At 37.8% G+C, this 23,800-nt stretch overlaps 1 protein-coding gene and 1 pseudogene across 1 annotated transcript; both read left to right on the top strand.

The window, feature by feature from the left end:
* The first annotated feature begins 11,754 nt into the window (after positions 1-11,754).
* LOC148959710 (uncharacterized) lies at positions 11,755-12,241 on the top strand (annotated as a pseudogene).
* Positions 12,242-15,685: 3,444 nt separating this feature from the next.
* Positions 15,686-16,330, top strand: LOC148959711 (zinc finger MYM-type protein 1-like). The gene has a single exon (XM_089110351.1). It carries the CDS (start codon positions 15,686-15,688, stop codon positions 16,328-16,330), a length of 645 nt encoding a protein of 214 aa, XP_088966477.1.
* The last annotated feature ends 7,470 nt before the right edge of the window (positions 16,331-23,800 follow it).

Below are 23,800 nucleotides of genomic sequence, written 5' to 3' on the forward strand. Positions count from 1 at the left end.
GGGTGTTGAGATCTTTAGACATCACATGTGTTATTTTTGGTGGTCTCCTAAATAGCGTTATTTCGGTCATTAACTTTGGGTGTTATTTTGCCACTGTTTTTCTCTCCTATGTGAGAGTTGTTAATGGCTTTGCTTTTAGAGCCTCCGACATGTTTCACTTTTGTTTTTGCGAAATTCTTTGGGGACAAACTGCAATCGTAAAAACGCATATTTTGAAGGAAAGGAATCAAACAGGAATAGCTATATTAACTTGGAGCTTGATTTCAGAAAGTGCAGCAAAATGTCGAAAGAAAAAAAATATCGAGCTCAGAAGTATAGAAGAGAATGGGAGAAGGAAGAATGGGCTGGAGGCTGGCTGTCCGCATCAAAATATCATAATGGTAAAGCGTATTGCAATTTTTGCAAAAAGGATCTCGCTGTAGGGAAATCAGAATTGATTTCACACACAAAGTCAGGCCAGCATAAAAACAATGCAAAAGTTGTGGAAACAAATCGACCAGTTACAGCATTTGTCTCTGCCGCTACATACCCGAGAGTAAAGGCTGAGCTCAACACAGTGGCTTTATTAGCAAGGAAGAATCTTTCTTTCAACCTCCTAAATGAGCTGGTGGAGACTCTTCATTGCATCGCCAATGATTCGAAAGGAATTAATGGTATGACCTGCAGTGCAACTAAAGGGACATATTTGTTGACAGAATGTCTTGCTGTCAACGCTCATGAAACATTGATTGAAAAGATGAAGAATGGAACTGGATTTTCACTATTGTGCGACAAGGCAACAGACATAACAATGAAGAAAATCTTCTGTGTCAATGTTCGCCTTTTGGATGAAATGGATCCAGCAACATACCTTTATCGCTTGATACCTGTTGAACAAGGCGATTCAGATGGTCTCTTCAACTCGCTGGAAGCAGCCCTTAAGAAAGATGGCATTGGCTGGGAAAAAGTCGTAGGCTATGCATCTGATGGCGAGAACCTGATGCAAGGACAAAGCAACTCTGTGCTTACACGAATCAAAAGTGTGGCTCGTGATATATATGTTTTGAAATGCTTTTGCCATTCATTTCATCTCGTTGTAAGTCACGCATGTGAATGTCTTTCACAAACAGCAGAACAACTGGTTCATGATGTCTATAATTATTTCAAAAACTCGCCAAATAGACAGAAAAGTTTTGAGCAGTTTCAGCATTTTGTTCAATGTCAGCCCCACAAGATTCTGAAGCCATGCCAAACACGTTGGCTTTCATTGTCACAATGTGTAACGCGTATCTTGCAACAATGGCCTGCATTACTTCTATATTTTACATCAGAGATCATGGATGCAAAGTCTCCTGCAGCAGAAAGAATACATCAGGCATTGCAGTCCCCATACATCAAAGGAACTATTGAATTTATGGAGTTTGTGCTTGGTGATCTCGCTGGTTTAAACGCGATGTTCCAGTCAGAATCCTTCAAGCTTCACAGTTTACTTCCTGAGGTAGAGAGAGTGCTGAAAGTGTTCTGCCACAGTTTCCTTAAGACAACAGTAAAAGACGTAATGGCAGTTGATGTTGACAAGGAAATGGATTGGCACCCACTCAGTGAGGTTTATCCTGGAATAATGGCAAGTGAAACCGTGAAGGAAATGAGGCCACAAGAGAAGGAAAGCTTTTTGAAGAGATGTCGCAATTTGTATAGGGAAGCAGTGAGACAGATTTTGAAACGAGTCGATGTTTCAGACCCCGTCCTGAATGCCATGAAAGACATTACACCAAGGGTAATTGTTAAAGACAAAGCCGCACAGACAGCAGCAGGAACCCTGGCAAAGCATCTGCCTCGGTCGAAGGGAGACTCCAACCTTCTTGACATTGATCGTCAGTGGAGATCATTATTAATTGACGATGTTGTGAAGATTGGTGGCTGGGAAAACCAAAGCGTTAACGATTTTTGGAAAGCTATGAAACAGCTCCAAGAATATGAAAGTCTGGCACTATTCATGCTTAACGTAACTGCACTACCACAAAGTACGGCAGCGGTCGAAAGAACATTTTCGAAGATAAATATAAACAAAACAAAGTTGAGGAATTGTCTTGCCGTGAATACGTTAGAGTCAATAGTAAAAGTCTCGGAAAAATTTACAACAAACTTTGACATTGATGAGCATCATGTTCGTTTGCATGCAAATGCTAGAAACTCGTATATGCAAAGGTATACTCAGAAGGAGATTGATAACATTGACAATCATATATCATTTGAGTAGTACTATTTAACTTTTCAATATCTAACTTTCTTATTTTCGTTGGCTGTAGTTTTAAGCAAGCTCTTCATGGCATCAGCATCAGTAACCTTACAATGTATAATTTCCCACATCAACTTGTTAACCCTAAACCTATCTGGTTAATTAAAACCTTCATTTCAAATCATTTTTTCAATTGTCATTAATATACCTGTAATCTACCCTACATTGCCTGCCCTAAACTGGCGCATGCTAGCTCCTGCCAAATGAAATGGTGCCATGGTTCACAAAGTGTTTCTTTTATAAGCATAGCCAGAACCAGGTGACGTCATGTCTATTTCTGCTGTGGACGGCACAGAATATTGTATTTTGTTTTCGTTTTTAACAGTGATAGAAAACGTTTCAATGTTTATAACAAAAATAATGGCACTTAACGCGTTGTTTTTCGAATAATTTCTGCATATATTTGTACGGATTGTAGGGGAATATGCAAAAAAGTAGGGAAATGTAGGGAAAAGTAGGGGAAAATAAGTAGACAGCCGTAGGGAAATGTAGGGGAAAAACGCATGTGCCGTAGCGGAATATAGCAAACACTGAGTGGGAGCACTGGAAAGGTTACTGTGATACTTACCCTCCGCCTGGACAGACAGCACCTCCTTTTCGAATTGAGAAAGAAAGGAACTAGCAAAGGATCAGTATTAGAAGGACTCCAGCTGGACTTACATTTAAATTTAAGACTATTCTTATCCAAATTGTTCGAGTCAGTGTCACTAAAAAACCAACGTAGACGCATCCTTCCTTAAGATGTTCAAATCCGCCTTGAGCTGCACCTTGTTTAGGTCAGTTGGTGTCGGTGAAAATTTCTAACCCTTTGAAAGAAGACTTACTTCCACTTCCGAAAGGAACCGATGTGACAGATTCAGCACATTTTCACTGACAAACCGCCCAGTTACTCTGCCAGTGGATCCATTGCATTCCATAAAAGCTGATTGACACCCATGCGTCTCCGATTTCACTGTTTCTGCTGGACGTTCTCCTGGATGCAGACCTTCTTCGCTAACCAACTCCTTATCGATGTGTGTCTGAGTCAGTAGCCATTTCCAACCTTCAGAGTTTTTTATATAACAACTGGGTATATAAGATACATAAGATTTAAATTCATGATGAAGTTATTTTGCATTTAAGATTCACGGGTGGGCAGAGAAAGATAAACAATAATTTTTTTTAAACTTGATGAACTTTCTAAATTGAAGGAACTACACGAATGGAAAGCAAACTAGAATATGATTTGATACAAATGAAACATCAAAGAAAAATTGAGGCTAAACTTGAATGCTATGTTTCTTTTCAGAACTTGAAAATACAGCTTAGTGCTGTTGGAGAGATGTATTTATTATGCTCCTTGTTAAAGAATGCTAGGAATTGTTTATACGGTAGTACTACGTCAGAATTTTTTCAGCTTGAACCATCAAATATTGTAAATTATTTTCAACATCCATGAATCAAATAAAAGCAATTGCAATGAAAAAGATACTTCTAACAGAATTTGTACTCTCATATAATTTCTTTGCTCATAGAGGTGCTCACCATTGATATATACACTGACCAAAGGGGGGGGGGGGGGGCGGCACCAACAAGTTGATGTGATTTCTGACTAGAGTAGAGGGGTATCACAAAAAGTTGAGAACAATCTCCGAATTACTATTATTATACTTGTGACTATTTCTTATGAATGTGATTCAAATATTAAATAAAACCTATTAAATAAAAGTGAAAATTTAAAACCTTTTTGCCTATGACAACAATAAAGGAACATTGATTTGCAAGGAAAACAATGTAATAAGAAACTTTGTAGATTCAATTATCAGTATGTAAAAGTAGATAAACAGATAACTATAGACAAAAGTTGGAGCAAGAGAAAATTTTATAATATGATTCTTACATATGACTATATATGAAAATGCGGGTGAAAATAAAAATTTACATCTAAAATTATTGTGTAGCATTAAAATGTTGCATCAGTGTCACAATTAAACTGTTCTGATGCTGCAACTGTACGTTAATTTGCGCCAACATCTCATTTTGCCTTTCCAACTGACTTTCGATGGTTGTCAGACGCTTTTCCTCCCTTTCTCGCTACCAGGACCTCCCTTCAATATCAATTTTTATTTTTTCGTTCAAAAACTCTAATGTGTCACTTCCAGTTCTCCTCGACCTTTTCTCCTTTCCCTTTTCTATGATCACTTGATTTTCTCTTTGCTGACTCTCCCATACTCTCCATTGACACTCTTCGCATCTCCAACCTTTTCTCGGCATCTAAAGACACCTTATTAGCTTTCTTTTTGCTGAATTTGCTTGCTCTGTGTTGGCTGTCTCGAAAAGTTCAATCAGCTCATCCAAAAGTTTGTCAATATAAGTAATATCAGGTGATATACCGCTGGCTCTTTCTTCCTCTCTATTTTTTTATTTCCTCTTCTCGAAGAGATATTGGAATCGCTCTCTAGTGGACCTCTGGTTTGTTCCAAACACAGGACATTCTATTAAGTTTAATGTATCTGCAATTTTCTTCCATTTATTCTCTCTGCACTGCCAGCCCTCGTCAACCAAATTTCAGAATTTAATACTTCTTGTAGTAAAAGCTCATCATGTCCACTTAAATCGTTTCCTTAAAAACAATTTTAAAAACAGGTAATAAAATTGTCAGTGTTAACTCCAAAGAAGTTAGAGAAGCAAGAGGAAGAGCAGCAACAATCAGAGAATTTGACAATGAAGTCTTTATTGAAAGTGCTAGAGAACAACCATTCTTATAGAACACCCCTTTGGCATTCTACAAAAACAAGAACATGAAATTAAATGCATGGGAAAAGCTCTCCTCTTTGTTCAACTGTGAAAGTTTACCTAAATTAGCCCAGCTTTTTATAGTCAACCTCTGCTCCAAGAAGTATCGTTGTTTTAAACAACAACCAAAACAGGTAGCATTTCATTTAAATTTGAAGCATCTTGACTTGAATGTAATTCTAGATTCATATTTGTAACGAAAAATTCCAAAATAGGAATTAGGGCAAAAGATTATAAATGAAGGTATCAAACTTGCAGGTTTTTATCATCCTTAAATCCTTATATAGCATCATTTCCCATTTTTTATTTTCATGTCATATAAGTCGAATTAATGCAATAATATATTACACACACATACAATACATAACAATACATGATCAATGTATTTTATCAATATTTCTACTATGGATGCAATTTTTAATTTTATATAATCATATCAATAGTTTTTCACAGATTATATATTTAAAGTTTTGAAAAACATTACAGTCTGCAATTAAAAACATTACAAAACAATTGCAATTAAAAAGATACTTCTAACAGAATTTGTACTCTCTTAAATTTCTTTGCTCATATAGGTGCTCACCATTGATATATACACTGAACATGATGCGCTTCTCCTTTGTCCACCATTTCAAATCTGCGACACAGTGATGCCTTCTCTGCATTGAGCATTGCAATATCATTCGATACAGGAATAATATCGTCAACGTAAACAGCAAGTATTACAAAGCTGATATGTCAATCTGCCTTCTTGATCAACTCGATGTAAATACAACTGTCAGCATTGCTCTTACGATAACTAGACGATTTCAAATGTTGATGAAGGGTGGAGTTCCAACAACAAGCTGACTGTTCAAGTCCATAAATACTCTTCTTTAGTTTGCATACGTAACTTGGTCTGTCTGGATCTTTGTATCCCTCTGGTTGTGCCATGTAAATCTCAGAGTCTATAGATCCATTGAGAAAAGCAGTTTTCACATCCATCTGATGTACCTCAAGATTGTGTATATTTGCTAATGCAAGTAGTGATCTGATAGCAGAATATCTTGCAACTGGTGAAAAAACTTCACCATAGTCCATTCTTTGTGCGACAAGCCTGGCTTTAAAACGGTCCTGACCTAAGTTACATTTTTTAAACTGCCATTCAACCAATGGGGAACAGCTCTAAAACGCTTCAAAGATCATCAGTTGAAATCACCAGTTCATCAGACATCAACACTCAGAGCTACTGAGTTTAAGGCTGGCATGGAAGGAACGGCAAAGCCTATAAATATCATGTGTGATAGCATGATTTCGAAGACTGTTGACCTCAATCGATGTAAACTGTTTCCAATTGTTGCTGGAGTAATTTTTCGCGCTAGGCAAAATATATCACTAAGGGCACATTGTGACGAATCACAGTATTGCTATGACCTAAAGTATTACCTGGGTAATTTTCAGGCGTTTCACATATCCCTGCCAGTTCGCGAATTTAGTCCCAAGATTCAGATAGCCTGTTCCGCAACTATGCATGATCTTCAACTTGGTGGTTGATGATATATACGACAGGTTTTCCAATCTACTGAACGACCTGAACCAGCCATGGCTCTCAAGAGAGAATCTCCAGTCATTTGATGATGCAATACACAACAAAGGTGCTGCATTGGGCAACTGCTATGGATTTGTTGATGGCACTGTCAGGCCTATATGCAGGCAGTAGCGGCGCCACGGGGGGGGGGGGGACTGGGGGGGGGAAACGTCCCCCTCAGTTTTCGCCAAGATCCATTTTGAAATTCGTCTAAAATCGAGGATAAAATGTTAGGGGGAGGGGGGGTGGGATCTTTGTGAGGTACTTTCATTTTCCCCAAAACTTTATTCTGTAGAAACTGCCACTTTAGGTTATGGAAAGTTACTTGATGAAGAAATTGTCAAAAAACACCGATATTTCTTTTAAGCTATCTTTTGTTGAATGCCCTCATACTGAAACAGAATAATGTGTCGATAGATCTTTGGTTTTGTAACTGAATTGCTGATTGCTGATTCCTGTAAAAGACAAACAGATGCTTCCGCCATAATTTATAATGGATCTCAATCACAAACTATGTCTAGAAGTAATACCGGCTGGTATTCTAATGGCATTTTTTTAAAAGTGTCGATTTGCTATATTACATCCTGTCTATCCTGTAACGTTCAATGATTCATGACGTTTTGTGTCCGCTCATACCACAACTCCTGCTAGTTTGCCAGCAAATGACCAACAACTAGCCGAGCAAAGAGTTCTAAAATCTTTGAGTTTTCAATGTTTGAAGGAAGAGATCCATCCTGTGAAATCGTGAATGAAGCGAACAGAGCCTTTATCGTTGAAACCGGTCCGATAAGACCTTTAATAGATTTTCTACAGTCGGAACAAGCAGGGAGAAAATTTAAGTTTCAAAAAAAGTGGTACGAAGAATTCAATTGGCTTGAATATTCTCATAAAGACGCTGCAATTTGCTTCGTTTGCAGATGCTTTGGCTCTCTTGGTAAGAGAAATTATTTCAATCATGTTGTTCTTCTTTAGTCACTCGTTTCTCAGATTCTTCTTGTAATTCTCATAGAGAAACTAAGAATTTGCCGAGGGAATGTAAGTTTACTAAATACTCATAATTTGCCTCAAGGTTTTGTAAGCCCTCACCAAGGCATCAATTGTGATGCTTTCATACTCTGCCGTGAAATTGAATATTTAGCATTTATTTAATAAATTTATCCCAGTGCTTAGTATATTGATGAAAGATTTTAAATGAGAGCACAGCTTAATCAAAGTTGTTTCCTCAATTGATGAATGTTTTTCCATTTTATTTTAAAAATTGCAGCAAGAGCTCTAGTAACTATTCTAGAAAAAAATTTTTAGTTGGGAGCTCAGATGATGCCTCCACAAAATCTTGATTTGGTAATTGGAAAAATGCTACAGGAGAGAAGGGGAAACTAGCGAAACATGGGAATTCAAGGTTTCATATGCTCTCTGTAGAGCGTAGACACAATTTCATGTCAGCTCATCCTATTGACGTCCACCTTAATGATGCTGCCCATGAAATGAAGGCAAGAAAGGATCGAGAATCAACATATTGTTGAGACAATCTTTGATATTGTTCGACATTTGGCCAAACAGAGCACCGCTTTTCGTGGCCATGGCGTTTGGAATCGAAAGATTCCAAAAATAAAGGAAATTTTTTGGAAGAACTCGAGTTTGTCTCAAAGTACCACACACCCCAGAGGAAATGGATGGATACTCATCCTCAGAACGTTACATATTTCTCCCACATGAGTCAGAATGAGATGATCAGTATTCTCAGCAACCTAATCACTGAGATTATCTGCAACAAAGTGCGTGTAGCTAACCACTTTTCTATCGAGTGTGACGAAGTAACTTCTCACAAAAGAGCTTTCATATCAATAGACCCCTTTCACATTGAATTGACCTATATACCAAAACAAGGCTAAAGTTGTTTGGACGCGAACTCACTTAGTGAAAGTACTCCAAACATTCTTATCTTGAGATTTATTAGTTGTTTCTTGCGGTTTGATTTGTTAAAAATGGATCAGTCTACAAGTACGAATGAGTCGAGCCAGCAAGTAAAGAAAAGAGCTTCTTAAGGAAAGCAGTGTGCAGCGTTTGGTTGCTACAATTTCTTTTATTCTACTGACGGATCCACGACTGGCCTACGCTTCTTCAAGTTTCCTCAAAAAAGTCAGTGGTGTAATTTGATCAAGCGAGTTGATGGCCTGGATGGGTTCAGAGTTACTGCATCGACTTATCTGTGCCATGAACACTTTACGGATTCAGACATAAAGAAGAATCCTCAACGCTGGAAGTTACGAAGTGGCGCCTTGCCTTCACTTAAATTGCATGAAGGAAACCGCTTGGCCTCTTCTACGAAAACTTTGTTTTTGAATCTGTAAGCGATGTCTTGGATTCAATGGAGAACACTGTTTCGACGCAAACAAATCTTTCGTTTATTGACGTCTATTTTCCTTGAAAATCCTGTCCCTGGCAGTTTCCCAACAGTCGAGCACAGATATTCCCAAGGCAACCAGTATGATGTAGAGTTAGTTGAATTCGTCAATCTCAAAGAGAAAGTTGAGGAACACTGTCAAAAAGTTGCTGATTTAAATGATCAACTATCTTCTGCAAAGAAAGCCTTTTTTTCTGTTGAAAAATTGCAAGATGATGATTCAGCAGTTACGTTTTACACTGGTTTTCCTTCATATTTCTCATTTCGAGCCGTTTTTGCATATTTAAAGCCAAAGCTTGAAAACATGTCTTAATGGCGAGCAACAAAGTCCACCAGTACCTCCACAGACCAAGAGCAAGAACAGAATCTGACTTCAAAAAAACGAGGACCAAAAAGAAGGTTGTCACAGTTAGATGAATTTCTCTTTGTCCTGATGCGTTTGAAAGTTGGATTGTTTCTCAGTGATCTTGCTGACAGATTTGGTATCTCTGTTGTTCATGCCTCAAAAATTTTTACAACCTGGATTAAATTTCTCTTCCATGAATTACCACTTTTGTTTCCCTATCCGTCAAAGGATCTAGTTGCGAGTATGCTGCCAGCTGAATTTAAAAATTATCCTTCAACAAGAATTATCCTTGACTGTATAGAAATACATATTGAAGTCCCCTCCTCCTTCCGTAGTCATAAGGACATATTTGTCCGTTTCAATACTGCCCAAGCAAAAACCCAGAAAAAAGGCATAAATAACTCAAATATATGATAAAAAGTTTATTTTCCATGTATAGGTTATTCAAATTAAAAGTTTACTGCAGTATTTAAACATAACTTTACTTGTTTTTAGAAATATGATAAGGTCGAAAACAGTCTATACAAAGAAAAATGTCACATTTGCAGCACCGGTATTGTACTTTCTTTCCACATTCATTTTTGCAGCAGCCTCTTTTGCTAGAACTAATAACAAAGTGCTGAACACCATCAAATATTTTTGATGGGTTAGGCTGCTGGCTAATCTCTCTCTTTCTGGATGTGAATGATCCTATCAGTCCTTGAAAAAGTTCGACGCGGAACTCCTTTTGCCCAATTTTCATGGCATTTGGCTGATTTTTCTGAATAATCCAGGCATTAACCACAGCTTCTTTTAGCATATCAAAAAAAATTGGGAGCCACCACCTGTAGGATTTTCTTGACATACTGTTGTAAGCTATCAGTTGATCATTTGTGTCAACACCTCCCATATTTGACCGGTATGCTGTAATGCAAGGTGGACATTGACGCACAATTTTTTCAGCAGTGCCTCTTTGAGACTTCTTGACAACATCTGTGTCACCTGGTGTGGCCCTACACATACTGCTGATCAGAATCACATCTTTTGTGTCCTTCCATTTGGTGATGACTGTCTGGGGGTCTTTCATCCTCCAAATCATTTCACCAGGTTGAAGCTTTGCCTCTTTGATTTCAACTGGGACCCCAGTTCTACATGAGCGAATTGTTGCTGTAGCATATATGCCCCTTTCATACAACTTGTCGATAAGTGGAATGGAGGAAAAGAAGTTATCAAAAAAAGCATCCATGGCTGGCCAAGTTGCAAATGTTCTGCCATTTGTAAAACGACATGCTCTCCAAGACCAACCTCTCTTTCCTCCCCTTTACCCGTGTAAATATCAAAAGCATATAGGTATCCAGAAATGGAATCTACAAGCTTCCACATCTTGAAGCCCCATTTATTGGGCTTGTCCTTCATATACTGTTTCAAAGGTCTCCTTCCAGTGAAGAAAATCATGCCCTCATCAATACTGTTCTGTTGATGGGGCACCCAACATCTTTGGAATGATTGCTGCAGCAAGTTCATAATAGGCCTCACTTTTTGCAATTTATCATGACTTTCATGACCTTTTGGCAACGCAGCACTATTATCATTACAATGTAGAAACCTGAATATGTCTCTAAAACGATGGTAACTGAAAACAGTTTTTTTGCCCCAGCTCCACAACTGTGACAGGTTCCCATCTATCTTTCGAAGATGGTGAGGTGAAAGGGTGCTCAAGTCTTTGGGCTGCATACCTGTTTGTTTCAGAAACTAACTGTTCCAAAAGTTCTGGCGTGAATGGTAACTCAAAATATTTAACAGCAGCGGCACCTTCTTCAAGTATAACTGTTGGTCCAGACTTTTTTCTAAAAGTCGGGATATGAATCGGACGTTCAATCTCATCCCAAATGGGTCCACTCTCATCCAAATCTTCTAGACACTCTACAAGGTCTTGCTTTCTTCCTGTGCAGGTTAATCCACGGCTTTTACACAACTCTTTCAACTCTTCTACCTTCAAATTACTATATTGCGCCGCAGTTTCCTCAAAATCTGTAGATTCGTCAACAACAAAGTCAGTCACTTCGTCTTCGCTATCGGACGCCATTTTGAAACTAAACCGTCAGAAATTTGGCTACGAGGTTGTTGATAGAATGGCTTCAAAACGAGGCCTTTTCGGACACCCTGCCCTTACTACTCTGGTTGCAGCGAGATGAGAAAATATGAAAATATTCAAATTTTAGCAAAGATTTCAAACAAAATATCAGTCAATCAAATTCATAAGAGAACCCGTCATTGATTAAATTGTATTTTCTGATGCAGAAATTTATATGCTTTCATTTGACGTAAAGTATATCACCATGCGATGCATTAATCAAAAGTTATGATATCATTAATGATAGTCACTTTTCATTCTCAATTTCCCTATGACTACGAAAGGGTTAAGATCACAGTCTCAAACATGGTCAGAATACAAACATCATAATACATGGAAAGCTCTTATTGGTATATCTCCCAATGGTGCAATTACCTTTATATCAAAGCTCTGGTCTGGTCGTGTTTCTGACAAAGAATTGACATCTTCCTCTGGTCTTCTTTCTCTTTTGGAACCAGGTGACAATGTAATGGCAGACAGAGGTTTTGATATCGCCAATATATTACCACCTGGTGTCACACTAAATATTCCTCCTTTCAAAGGCTCACATGACACCTGCAGAATCAGAAGAAACAGCCAAGATTGCGGCTGTGAGAATTCATGTAGAGAGAGCTATTGGGAGGGTCAAGAACTATCACATTTTAGATGGTGTATTGCCACTAAGTCTTGCTCCTGTCGCAAACCAAATTTTCACAGTCTGCTGCCTTTTAACAAACTTTTTGCCATTTTTAGTTAACCCTCAAAAGAATGATAAATGAATTAAATTTGTATTCTTCAGTAATCAATAAAATAGTATCTATTATTTACAAGTACTGAATAGGTCATACAAAGACATGATAAAAATAGGTTTTATACATTATCGACATTGGATAAATGACATTGAATGCAATCCCCCTTTTTAGGCATTAACTACAATTTGTCACATCTATTGTTGTCCTTTTGCCATTATTGTAGTTCATAGCAGATTAGTCCTTGCCATCCTTTCTAAACTGTGCATTCAAGCTGATTTCATCTTGGACCTTTAAGTCTTTATATTTCAACGAGAAGCCTTTCTAGCCTTTTTCAGTGAGATAACTTTTAGTGAGATGTTCATTGTACTTAATATCTTAATTAAGAGATGGAATGTCAATATGATTCACATTTGTTTTTTAACTTCCTTTTTTCTCTTTGAACACTTTAGGGAATTTTCCCAACCACCATGCAAGTATAATTTTAAGCCTCGCTTAACACGCCTTGTAAAGTACTCAGGCAAGACAGCTCTACAATAAAAGAATTTCAATGCTGGTAGGCAGGAACTTATAAACTGTTCATCATAAACAATTGAAAATGGCTTTGAAAAAAGCAAACATTTTACGACATACTAAAAGCTTTTTCGTCTGACAATCCTCAGAGCATAAAACGTCAGAATAGGTTCCGAAAAAACACGATGGAAAAATATATACCCAGTTGTGGATCGAAATAGGCCAATCAGAAAAACGCAAGCACAAGACCGGTATAGTTGACCAATCAGTGCCGCGAGCCTAAAGAAAAATTACCAATGGAGTCCAAGAGAGAAAACGAACTCCTTTTGTCTACACAATGGCGGCTTTTTCGTTTTTATGTAGATTGACTCCAAAACTGCTAGATGGAAGGACGACGGGGCTCTGCCAATTATCCGAAACATGTCGTCATTATAGAGTTTTGCACAATCTGGGTTGTCTAAAAGATGTTGACCAATGGCAGAATCACTTGTTTTAACAGTGTTTCTAGAACTACAAGATCGAGGAGGCTGTTCTCTTTGAGGGGCAGTTTTGTTTCGTATGTTGGAAGGAACATGCTGTTTTATCCTATCCCCCAATCTTTGGGTTGTGCGTCCTACGTAGCCAGAATCACACTGGCACGTAAATTCATAAATGACGGAACTTTTTTGTTGTGTAGACAAAAGGAGTTCGTTTTCTCTCTTGGACTCCATTGGTAATTTTTCTTTAGGCTCGCGGCACTGATTGGTCAACTATACTGGTCTTGTGCTTGCGTTTTTCTGAACTGGTTATATATTTTTCCATCGTGTTTTTTCGGAACCTATTCTGACGTTTTATGCTCTGAGGAGTGTCAGACAAAAAAGCTTTTAGTATGTCGTAAAATGTTTGCTTTTTTCAAAGCCATTTTCAAATTCTGTACCGCAAAAAAATTGTTCATAAACAATTGAAAGGACAAATAAGGGCTCTTGATCTCCAAACCAAACAACAAGGTCCGTTTTCTTCAATCCTGAACAGAACATTTGGGCTTGAATTTGATAATAATAAGGATGGCTTCTCTTCAACTGAATATCTTTCTTCTTTGTTAAAAAAAATTTATTGTCATCCAAAGCTTCAGCAAGTGTTGAATTGTACTTAGAGAAGGGACATTTGATCTCAAGTCCCCAAGAATTTTCTTTAAATTTCACAATTCCATCCAAAGAAGCAGCAAGGTAAGGAAAAGATTTGCACACAGTTAAGCCAGGCTCATCGATGATCAATGCATCATAGCCGTCTTGAATCATCTTCGCTCTGTATAATGAACGAACGTGTGACTCATAAAGTTTGCCATGGTCAGTACTGGCAGAAGAAAAAGACGAATAGTACATGAATTTCAGCTTTGAGGATGGCTCCACTGAGTTTAAATAGCAGAATAAAAGTTTGAGGCTGTAATGCGGTATAATTTATGAGACTGCCAGTGTTCATTCGCTGCTTGACCATGAGTAATATTTTCATTTCTCTGGACTTCATCACTACTAATGTAGGGATTTGAGAGACAATAGTAATCCATCTATCTCTTTGAAATTATTGCAAGAAATATCATATGCATCACTAAAAGGTTGAGGGTCTTGGAAATCAGTTAGCAAAACAGAAGAATTGGCAAATGGTGAGTTTAGAGAAGGAACAGTTTCAGTGATAAATGATTGCTCGTTTGGTGAATGTGATTTTTCAAGAGAATGAAATGCAAAGAAACAGCTATTTGATAAGCAGGATGCAAGCTTTGATTGTAACTCTTGAAGGCTTTTCTCATTGACTTGATGGTCTGTAGGTCTTCTAGGATCATAACAAAGATACTTTGACTGATTAGACTTGTCATTATCTTTGCCAAATCTTATTCTTTTTATAACTGTTTCATCAATTGAGACAGGAGCGACTGCAACAAAAGAGGTTGGAACATTCCATGCAGATGATCTGGAAGTGCATGATACAGGCTCTGGGCAGTCTTGATAACCTTTTCTGTTGAAATCCTCTAAGGCAAAAAGAACACCTCCGACATGATTGCAGTTACCAAAACCACCCAGGCCTGCACCAGCAGGGCAAGTACAAGCTGCACAGCGAACATCTTCAGAAGTATTTGAAAGAATGACAAGGACTTTGTACAATGTATTCTTCATAGAAGCTTTCATGCGGACATCAAAAAAAGTGTAATTATTATCCCTTGCCACTAAAAAATGCTTGATGTAGCCTTCAAAAAAACTGGAAAGCTTTCAACTTCTTGTAGGCAGTACTTTTCAGCTTGCTTAAATGCTTAAATTTCATTGTTCTTACTACCAGATAGCTATATAGCTGAATAAAAGAAAAGTTCGGAGTCCCCCTGAGGTCTGAGGACCACGGCAAATGGCTGCATTTTGAGGAGAAGATGGCGTTGTACGTACACTCAAGGTCTTCTCCAACCAACACAGGTTCGGATGTACTTACAGCACTGATTTCTTGCTGCTCTAATCGCGAAAAAACCGCATAGGCACAGATAATTAGATCAGCCTTGGCACCTGAGACCTTTTCTTTGTAGGCCAACAAAACTTTCTTGAGCTCTTTGACAGTTACTATCGAGAAATCTTCAATGCAGGAAACTGCCTTCCCCTCAGGTGACAATGAAATAAATTGATCCATATCTTTAATACGAAAATCGATGGAAATCTTTTACAAAACGGCGATAATATATCTCAAAGATGCAGAGAGGTTGATCTCTGATGTTTGGCACTGAAACAACTCTAGCCTCGTTTTGGATTTTAGGTCGATGCAATGTGAAAGGGGTCTATTATACTTCGGTATGTCACAGATTTTAAAATAACTGAACGGTGTATCAGGCTTGTGCAGGTGTCCAGCCTGAAAGGGAAATCTTTAGCTGAAGTGATAATCGAGACATTGGAGGACCTCAAGCTTCCGCTGAAAAATCTTATTGGGAAAGACTTCGATGGTGCTGCAAATATGTCTGGCAAGGACGAAGGTGTGCAGCAGCACTTGACAGAAGCTGGTGCCGAATTTTCAATATATTTTCATTGTTTTGCCCACAGACTTAATCCTGTTCTTGAGCATAGCGTAAAGGACGTACAAACAATCAAAGCGATCTTCGAAACCATTGGAGACATATATCGCTTCATGGAAGGGTCATCTAAAAGACACAAAGTCTACAAAAACCACTTGAAGGCAAAAGGAATCACTTCTGGAAAGATCGCTTTGCATTCCTTCTCTGATACAAGGTGGTCTGCTCGCTCAGACAACTTAGAGGTTGTTTTGAATGTGTACCCTGCCCTTTTTTCAATGTTCAAGGAGCTTTCCGAGCAGCACATTAATGTAGCAACTGGTTTGCTGGTTCGTCTTAGGCAATTTCGATTTGAAGCAGCTTGCCTCATACTCAAGAAATGCTTTTCGTTGAGTCAATATGCTTCAGAGTATCTCCAAAACGAAGAAATGGATCTCACTTCTGGAGTGGCTGCCATTCGGGTTTTGAGAGCCATGATGGAATCATTTCGTTCTGACAAGGAGTTCGACACCTTCCTCGCCAAAGCGACTTCTTTTGCTGAAAAGTGTGGCAGCCAAATTCTGGATACAAGCTTCACCGATACGAAATAAGCAGCAATCAAAACGTCGGCGTACACTCCCAGCTCGTGTCACAGATGGGCAAACAATTCTTGAAACATCAAGTGTTCCATGCAATCGACCAGATGGTGAATTGGATTTGGAATGCTTCAGACGAGAGCTCTACTTTCCATTTTTAGATAAAATGCTGAATGAACTCAACAAGCGCTTTTCTGACCAATCATGTGAAATGATGTCACATTCAGTGGTTTTTCATCCACGCAACTCTCTCCAGCAAATGTGTCAAAAATTGAGGCAATAGCTAAATTTTATAAGCTTGATAGCAATTGAGCAGTTTCTCCTTTTTTCTCAATCACAGCAATGCTATGAGTGGAAAATCGAATATGATGAGTACCAAAAAGATGTGAAGGAAAGGAAAGATAAAAGGAAACCTTGGATATGCTTGCCCTCGCTGCTTGATATTTTTAGCAAGAATGATTTGCACAATTTGTATGCTGACTTGTTTCGGGTTATTACAATTGTTGCAACCATGCCAGTTACTGTGGCATCATGTGAGCGCACTCACAGCAAAGTCAAGATAATTAGTAACTATTTACGGGCTGCTATGTCTCCTGACAGACTTGAAGATCTTGTGCAAATAAGAAGTGAACGTGACATTGCTGATAACATTGCGCTAAGCAAATTAGTAGACGTTTTTAAGCTAGCTATTGCTATAACTAATCGACATTTTGAAATCTTGCATCTGGTACCAAGTTCATCTGTACAAGTGTCAAAAAAGCCTTCCAGTAGTTATTGAGACTTGACTCAAATTAACTGTCGCTATGGTAAATATTGGGACAAAGTGCCTTTGACAAATTCAACTGCTCATAGAAATTGTTCAAATAGGATAAGAAATTTTAATAAACTGTTTTTTCTCCATCAATTTTTTTCATAATCAGGAGCTTTTTTCATTTTTGTTATACCTTTTTTCTTGCCCAAAAAAAGCTCTAGCACTGGCCTAATGACCTATCTATCAGAATAAAAAGTAAAGAGTTTGTTTATTTTGAGAATCAAAAGATTTTGACAACTGCGCTATTCTTTAATGTAGGCAAGCAACTTAAAAGCCTCAATTGCTGCAAACATGGTCATTTTCTATTGGTAAAAGGGTGTTTCAAATCATGGAGAAGGGCGTTTCCTACATTAAAAATGGCGTGGTCCTAAAAATTTTCGGGGCTCCGCCCCATACCCCCGTCTGGTCCCCCCACTATTTGGCGGTAGAAAATACGAGAGATATATTTATCTAACAATTGAAGAGGACTGTATATATATTCAAAAACAACAAGAATCTTATAATCTAACAAAACTAACAAACAAGATAAGCAACGAATAATTAATGTAAGCGTCCAAGAATGTAAGAGAATCTTTATTCCGAATTTCTTTGAATATCAAGATTCCATGAATAAACAGAAAGATTTCACCTGGTTTTGTGTCCTTGTACGGGAAACCTTTATCTTGAGAGTTCCTCGAGAGTTTCTTCGGTTTCAAGAGCGATTTCTTAGAGTTTCTTCGAAAAGAGCGATTTCTTAGAGTTTCTTCGAAAGAGCGATGGTTCTTCGAGAGTCGATTTCGAACGCGAGAGTTCATTCCTTTTTCTTACTAGGTGTTGACACCTACTTCCACCTTCTACAACAAACAAAAAGCCCAGAAGAAGACAAACGACACTTCACAAAATAAACAAAAGAAACAAAACGAGGTTGGGGGACATTTCCGCACATACGCTTTTCCTCTGCTATCTTTCTCTTAAAGCTCCTCTCCAACTTCAAAAAACGCTCTTTGTTCTACCATAAAATGTGGTTGGCCAATTTTATTTATATTAGTGGCCACCTTATCCCAACAGTGACCACGCTCCCGAGTACCCATTTTGAATAGATAAGGCTCCTCGACAAGGATCTCTCTACAGAGCAGTGAGTCATGCTCAAGGGTCCATGTCATTTTTGGCCTAATTAATAGAACATTGAAATAGGAACAAATTCAATAAGGACACATATCTGACCAAAATCAAGAAAAAAGTTATAGAAAACATTTAAAGCAATATACACTGAAATCTTAACAAGCAATCAGTACAATCATATATATAAATTTAAAAACTATGACAGTTTTATACAATTTATGATAACAAATCAATTTTGCTTGAGCCAAAACACTTTTACAGTTCAATCTTGTACAGAGTTTTTCTTGTAATTTTCATAATGTATAGTCTCATTACAACAAAAATCTTGGGGTTGGCTGAAAGGGTATGACAATATATCAATCCTGAAAACACGAGCCCTAACCTCTGGATTCAGGTTCTTGGATCATAAAAGGTGGGGTGTTATAATTCTTTGTAGCCATTTTAAAGTTGGCATTGCACAAATAGATAAGAAATTTTGAATATAAATTAACACCTTCTACTGTTAGAAACACAAAATTAGGGTAGCAAAAATCAACACACGTTTCCAAAAGCTTTTATTACACATTATATTCCTATAATTTTAGAAAAGCAGTCAATTGGTGCTGGCCTATTGACCTAGAAGGGAGATTAGCGTTCCCTTTAAAATTTGGCACAAATTAATGGTGTTATACAGCTGTGGACGATAAATATACTACAATGTTCACCAAATCTTGGTTCTTTGTCTCGTTGAGCCCCTGATCAGCCATTCTGCACTTCGTATATGAGCCTATAAAAGATGGAAGATTGTTCAAAATCTGACAAAAATAGATCACTCAGATTGGAAAAAGAATGAAATCTTCAAATTTAACAAAATCGATGAGTCTGAATCATATACTTTCGATGAGAATGTACATGTTTTTCTCACAACGTAAAATTCCTAAATCTGAGTTGCGAAATTGGCCTCCACGTGCTGGATTGGAAAATCATGGGAAGACTCCCAGCTCGTCTGAACCTGTCGCGTTATGTTTCGTAAACTCTCTATTTCTGTTTCCAGAAATTTTCACTGGCGTTTTGTCACTTTCAGCTTCTTGCCCAAGTTAATAAGCCTGTCCTGAAAATGGCCACTAATGAAGTAATAACATTTACAGGAATCATGACATTGTTTAAAGATGATACAAAATCTGCAGTGAGAGGCGAAATTAAGTTCAGGTTTTGCTGTCAGATGAGAGCTTTCCCTGACCATAAAATATATGCGAATGCTAGGGTGTCTATGAAGGACAGATGCTATTTGGTTGCCGTTACAGTTGATGGTGAAGGTGGTTTTTTAGAGGCTTCATGCGATTGCCCTCGCGGTTCTTAGCTTTGCAGTCAAATGGCAGCAACTGCAATCTATGCAAACAAAAAGGGTTTGTTGAAAACTTATTTGCCGAACTCCTGGATTTCACGGCCCACTTCTTCCCCCAAAGAGGCCAGAATATAGGGCAACCTCTAGGAAAGTAACTATGGAGGACAAAGCATTCCTCTATAATGCACTTAAAGAAGTTGGTCTTCAGACCCCCCTACAGTGGATCATTGGACCTGAGCCACCAGCCTTTACATTTAAAGATCCAATGGAACCTGTGCTTGTTGAAGACCTCTTAGAAGAATTTATTAACAATAGAGAGTCATTTATAGAGAAATGTAGTGTATCAAAGGCTCAAATACAATGGCTTGCTGAAAATACAGCAGATCTACGAAATTCGCAGTTATGGGGGAAATACAGAAAACCTCGCTTAAAAGGAAGCAAGTTTGGAGAAGTGATAAAGGCCTTTGACAGATATCATTTTCAGGATAGACCATTCCCGACATGGCATGAAGATTTTCTCCCTGCAACCAGAGAAAAGTCATGCATAAATTTCCTACAAGAATGGAAAGATAAATTAAAAAGGGTAAGCTTCCAACAACCGTAATGATGCGTCACCAGTTTTTAATAAATAAAAGGAGAAACCACATTATAAAAGTTTAGGCAATTTTACTACCACTCCAAAATCAATTTCTGTTTTAGTGACTGAAAATTATTCTTCATTCATGAACATCTAAATTGATTTGGAAAAGGGGCTTAGCTATGATATTTATTTCCTGACTGGTGAGAATATTTTTAAGCCAGATAAAAGACTCTATTTTCAAAAACTGTTTGAACTGGACAGATATCCTTAAAAAGGGCACCAAGATAATTGTCATTTTCAGAAGTATTTATGGAACTTATCGTACTAGACTCGTCAGAAGGGAAGGAAGCAGCTCTTGCTTTTGATGAAGTAATAGTTGTTTTCTTAGGCAAGCGTTCATCTATATTTCCACCAAACAAGTTTAACGAAGGAATTGTATTTTTTCAAAGCTCTTTTCTTAAATTGGGTAGGAGTATTTATTAGCTGGGTTTGTCCCATCTGTGTCAAGAAAATGATAAGAACGAAGACAAGCTGATATACTTGGCTCTACACTTTAATTTCATCCAGAAAAAAAGAAATGTTGCCTTTTTGACTCTGAAATTTTTCTCAAATCTGTTGTTGTCATGATGTTGCAAAAAGGTGTCCCTCCATCCATTGCAGTCTTGGCAGCCTTCTTTCAGAGTAAATCGGCCTAGCCATGGACATGTTTTGACTGGTGAGAAGGAAAATCATGTAAAAGAACGGTAATAGTGTTGATTTCCTTTTGTTTTCTATTTCTGATAAAATACTCAACATATGATTTTATTTCTTTACTTGTTCTATCCTACTATATTTCAGACAGTGATGAAGATCCAGATTTTGACAATTCATTCATTCATTGGGTTCGGTGACAAGTTGTGATTTTTACAAAAATAAAAATAGAACTTTCGAAAAAGAAGAGAGAAGAAAAGAGAGTTAGTACATGAAGTCGGGATCTTTCTGCCTTTGGCCCCGTTCTGCTACGGCTGGATCTTTGTGGCTCTTCTTTTTTGGCCTGCCTCCAGAGTGCCCGGTCCTGGGTGTCCTTCGCTGTGCAGTTTTTTCTGCGCCATGTCTTTCGAGACGGTCTGGGCGATGTTATGCCGGGCCGCCCGCCCCCTTCGTCTTCAACTAACAAATTCAATAAGGACACATATCTGACCAAAATCAAGAAAAAAGTTATAGAAAACATTTAAAGCAATATACACTGAAATCTTAACAAGCAATCAGTACAATCATATATATAAATTTAAAAACTATGACAGTTTTATACAATTTATGATAACAAATCAATTTTGCTTGAGCCAAAACACTTTTACAGTTCAATCTTGTACAGAGTTTTTCTTGTAATTTTCATAATGTATAGTCTCATTACAACAAAAATCTTGGGGTTGGCTGAAAGGGTATGACAATATATCAATCCTGAAAACACGAGCCCTAACCTCTGGATTCAGGTTCTTGGATCATAAAAGGTGGGGTGTTATAATTCTTTGTAGCCATTTTAAAGTTGGCATTGCACAAATAGATAAGAAATTTTGAATATAAATTAACACCTTCTACTGTTAGAAACACAAAATTAGGGTAGCAAAAATCAACACACGTTTCCAAAAGCTTTTATTACACATTATATTCCTATAATTTTAGAAAAGCAGTCAATTGGTGCTGGCCTATTGACCTAGAAGGGAGATTAGCGTTCCCTTTAAAATTTGGCACAAATTAATGGTGTTATACAGCTGTGGACGATAAATATACTACAATGTTCACCAAATCTTGGTTCTTTGTCTCGTTGAGCCCCTGATCAGCCATTCTGCACTTCGTACATGAGCCTATAAAAGATGGAAGATTGTTCAAAATCTGACAAAAATAGATCACTCAGATTGGAAAAAGAATGAAATCTTCAAATTTAACAAAATCGATGAGTCTGAATCATATACTTTCGATGAGAATGTACATGTTTTTCTCACAACGTAAAATTCCTAAATCTGAGTTGCGAAATTGGCCTCCACGTGCTGGATTGGAAAATCATGGGAAGACTCCCAGCTCGTCTGAACCTGTCGCGTTATGTTTCGTAAACTCTCTATTTCTGTTTCCAGAAATTTTCACTGGTGTTTTGTCACTTTCAGCTTCTTGCCCAAGTTAATAAGCCTGTCCTGAAAATGGCCACTAATGAAGTAATAACATTTACAGGAATCATGACATTGTTTAAAGATGATACAAAATCTGCAGTGAGAGGCCAAATTAAGTTCAGGTTTTGCTGTCAGATGAGAGCTTTCCCTGACCATAAAATATATGCGAATGCTAGGGTGTCTATGAAGGACAGATGCTATTTGGTTGCCGTTACAGTTGATGGTGAAGGTGGTTTTTTAGAGGCTTCATGCGATTGCCCTCGCGGTTCTTAGCTTTGCAGTCAAATGGCAGCAACTGCAATCTATGCAAACAAAAAGGGTTTGTTGAAAACTTATTTGCCGAACTCCTGGATTTCACGGCCCACTTCTTCCCCCAAAGAGGCCAGAATATAGGGCAACCTCTAGGAAAGTAACTATGGAGGACAAAGCATTCCTCTATAATGCACTTAAAGAAGTTGGTCTTCAGACCCCCCCTACAGTGGATCATTGGACCTGAGCCACCAGCCTTTACATTTAAAGATCCAATGGAACCTGTGCTTGTTGAAGACCTCTTAGAAGAATTTATTAACAATAGAGAGTCATTTATAGAGAAATGTAGTGTATCAAAGGCTCAAATACAATGGCTTGCTGAAAATACAGCAGATCTACGAAATTCGCAGTTATGGGGGAAATACAGAAAACCTCGCTTAAAAGGAAGCAAGTTTGGAGAAGCGATAAAGGCCTTTGACAGATATCATTTTCAGGATAGACCATTCCCGACATGGCATGAAGATTTTCTCCCTGCAACCAGAGAAAAGTCATGCATAAATTTCCTACAAGAATGGAAAGATAAATTAAAAAGGGTAAGCTTCCAACAACCGTAATGATGCGTCACCAGTTTTTAATAAATAAAAAGAGAAACCACATTATAAAAGTTTAGGCAATTTTACTACCACTCCAAAATCAATTTCTGTTTTAGTGACTGAAAATTATTCTTCATTCATGAACATCTAAATTGATTTGGAATAGGGGCTTAGCTATGATATTTATTTCCTAACTGGTGAGAATATTTTGAAGCCAGATAAAAGACTCTATTTTCAAAAACTGTTTGAACTGGACAGATATCCTTAAAAAGGGCACCAAGATAATTGTCATTTTCAGAAGTATTTATGGAACTTATCGTACTAGACTCGTCAGAAGGGAAGGAAGCAGCTCTTGCTTTTGATGAAGTAATAGTTGTTTTCTTAGGCAAGCGTTCATCTATATTTCCACCAAACAAGTTTAACGAAGGAATTGCATTTTTTCAAAGCTCTTTTCTTAAATTGGGTAGGAGTATTTATTAGCTGGGTTTGTCCCATCTGTGTCAAGAAAATGATAAGAACGAATACAAGCTGATGTACTTGGCTCTACACTTTAATTTCATCCAGAAAAAAAGAAATGTTGCCTTTTTGACTCTGAAATTTTTCTTAAATCTGTTGTTGTCATGATGTTGCAAAAAGGTGTCCCTCCATCCATTGCAGTCTTGGCAGCCTTTTTTCAGAGTGAA

Source organism: Rhopilema esculentum, chromosome 9 (genome assembly GCF_057945365.1).
Source record: "Rhopilema esculentum isolate cy_ngs chromosome 9, ASM5794536v1, whole genome shotgun sequence".
In the NCBI taxonomy this organism is placed as follows: domain Eukaryota; kingdom Metazoa; phylum Cnidaria; class Scyphozoa; order Rhizostomeae; family Rhizostomatidae; genus Rhopilema; species Rhopilema esculentum.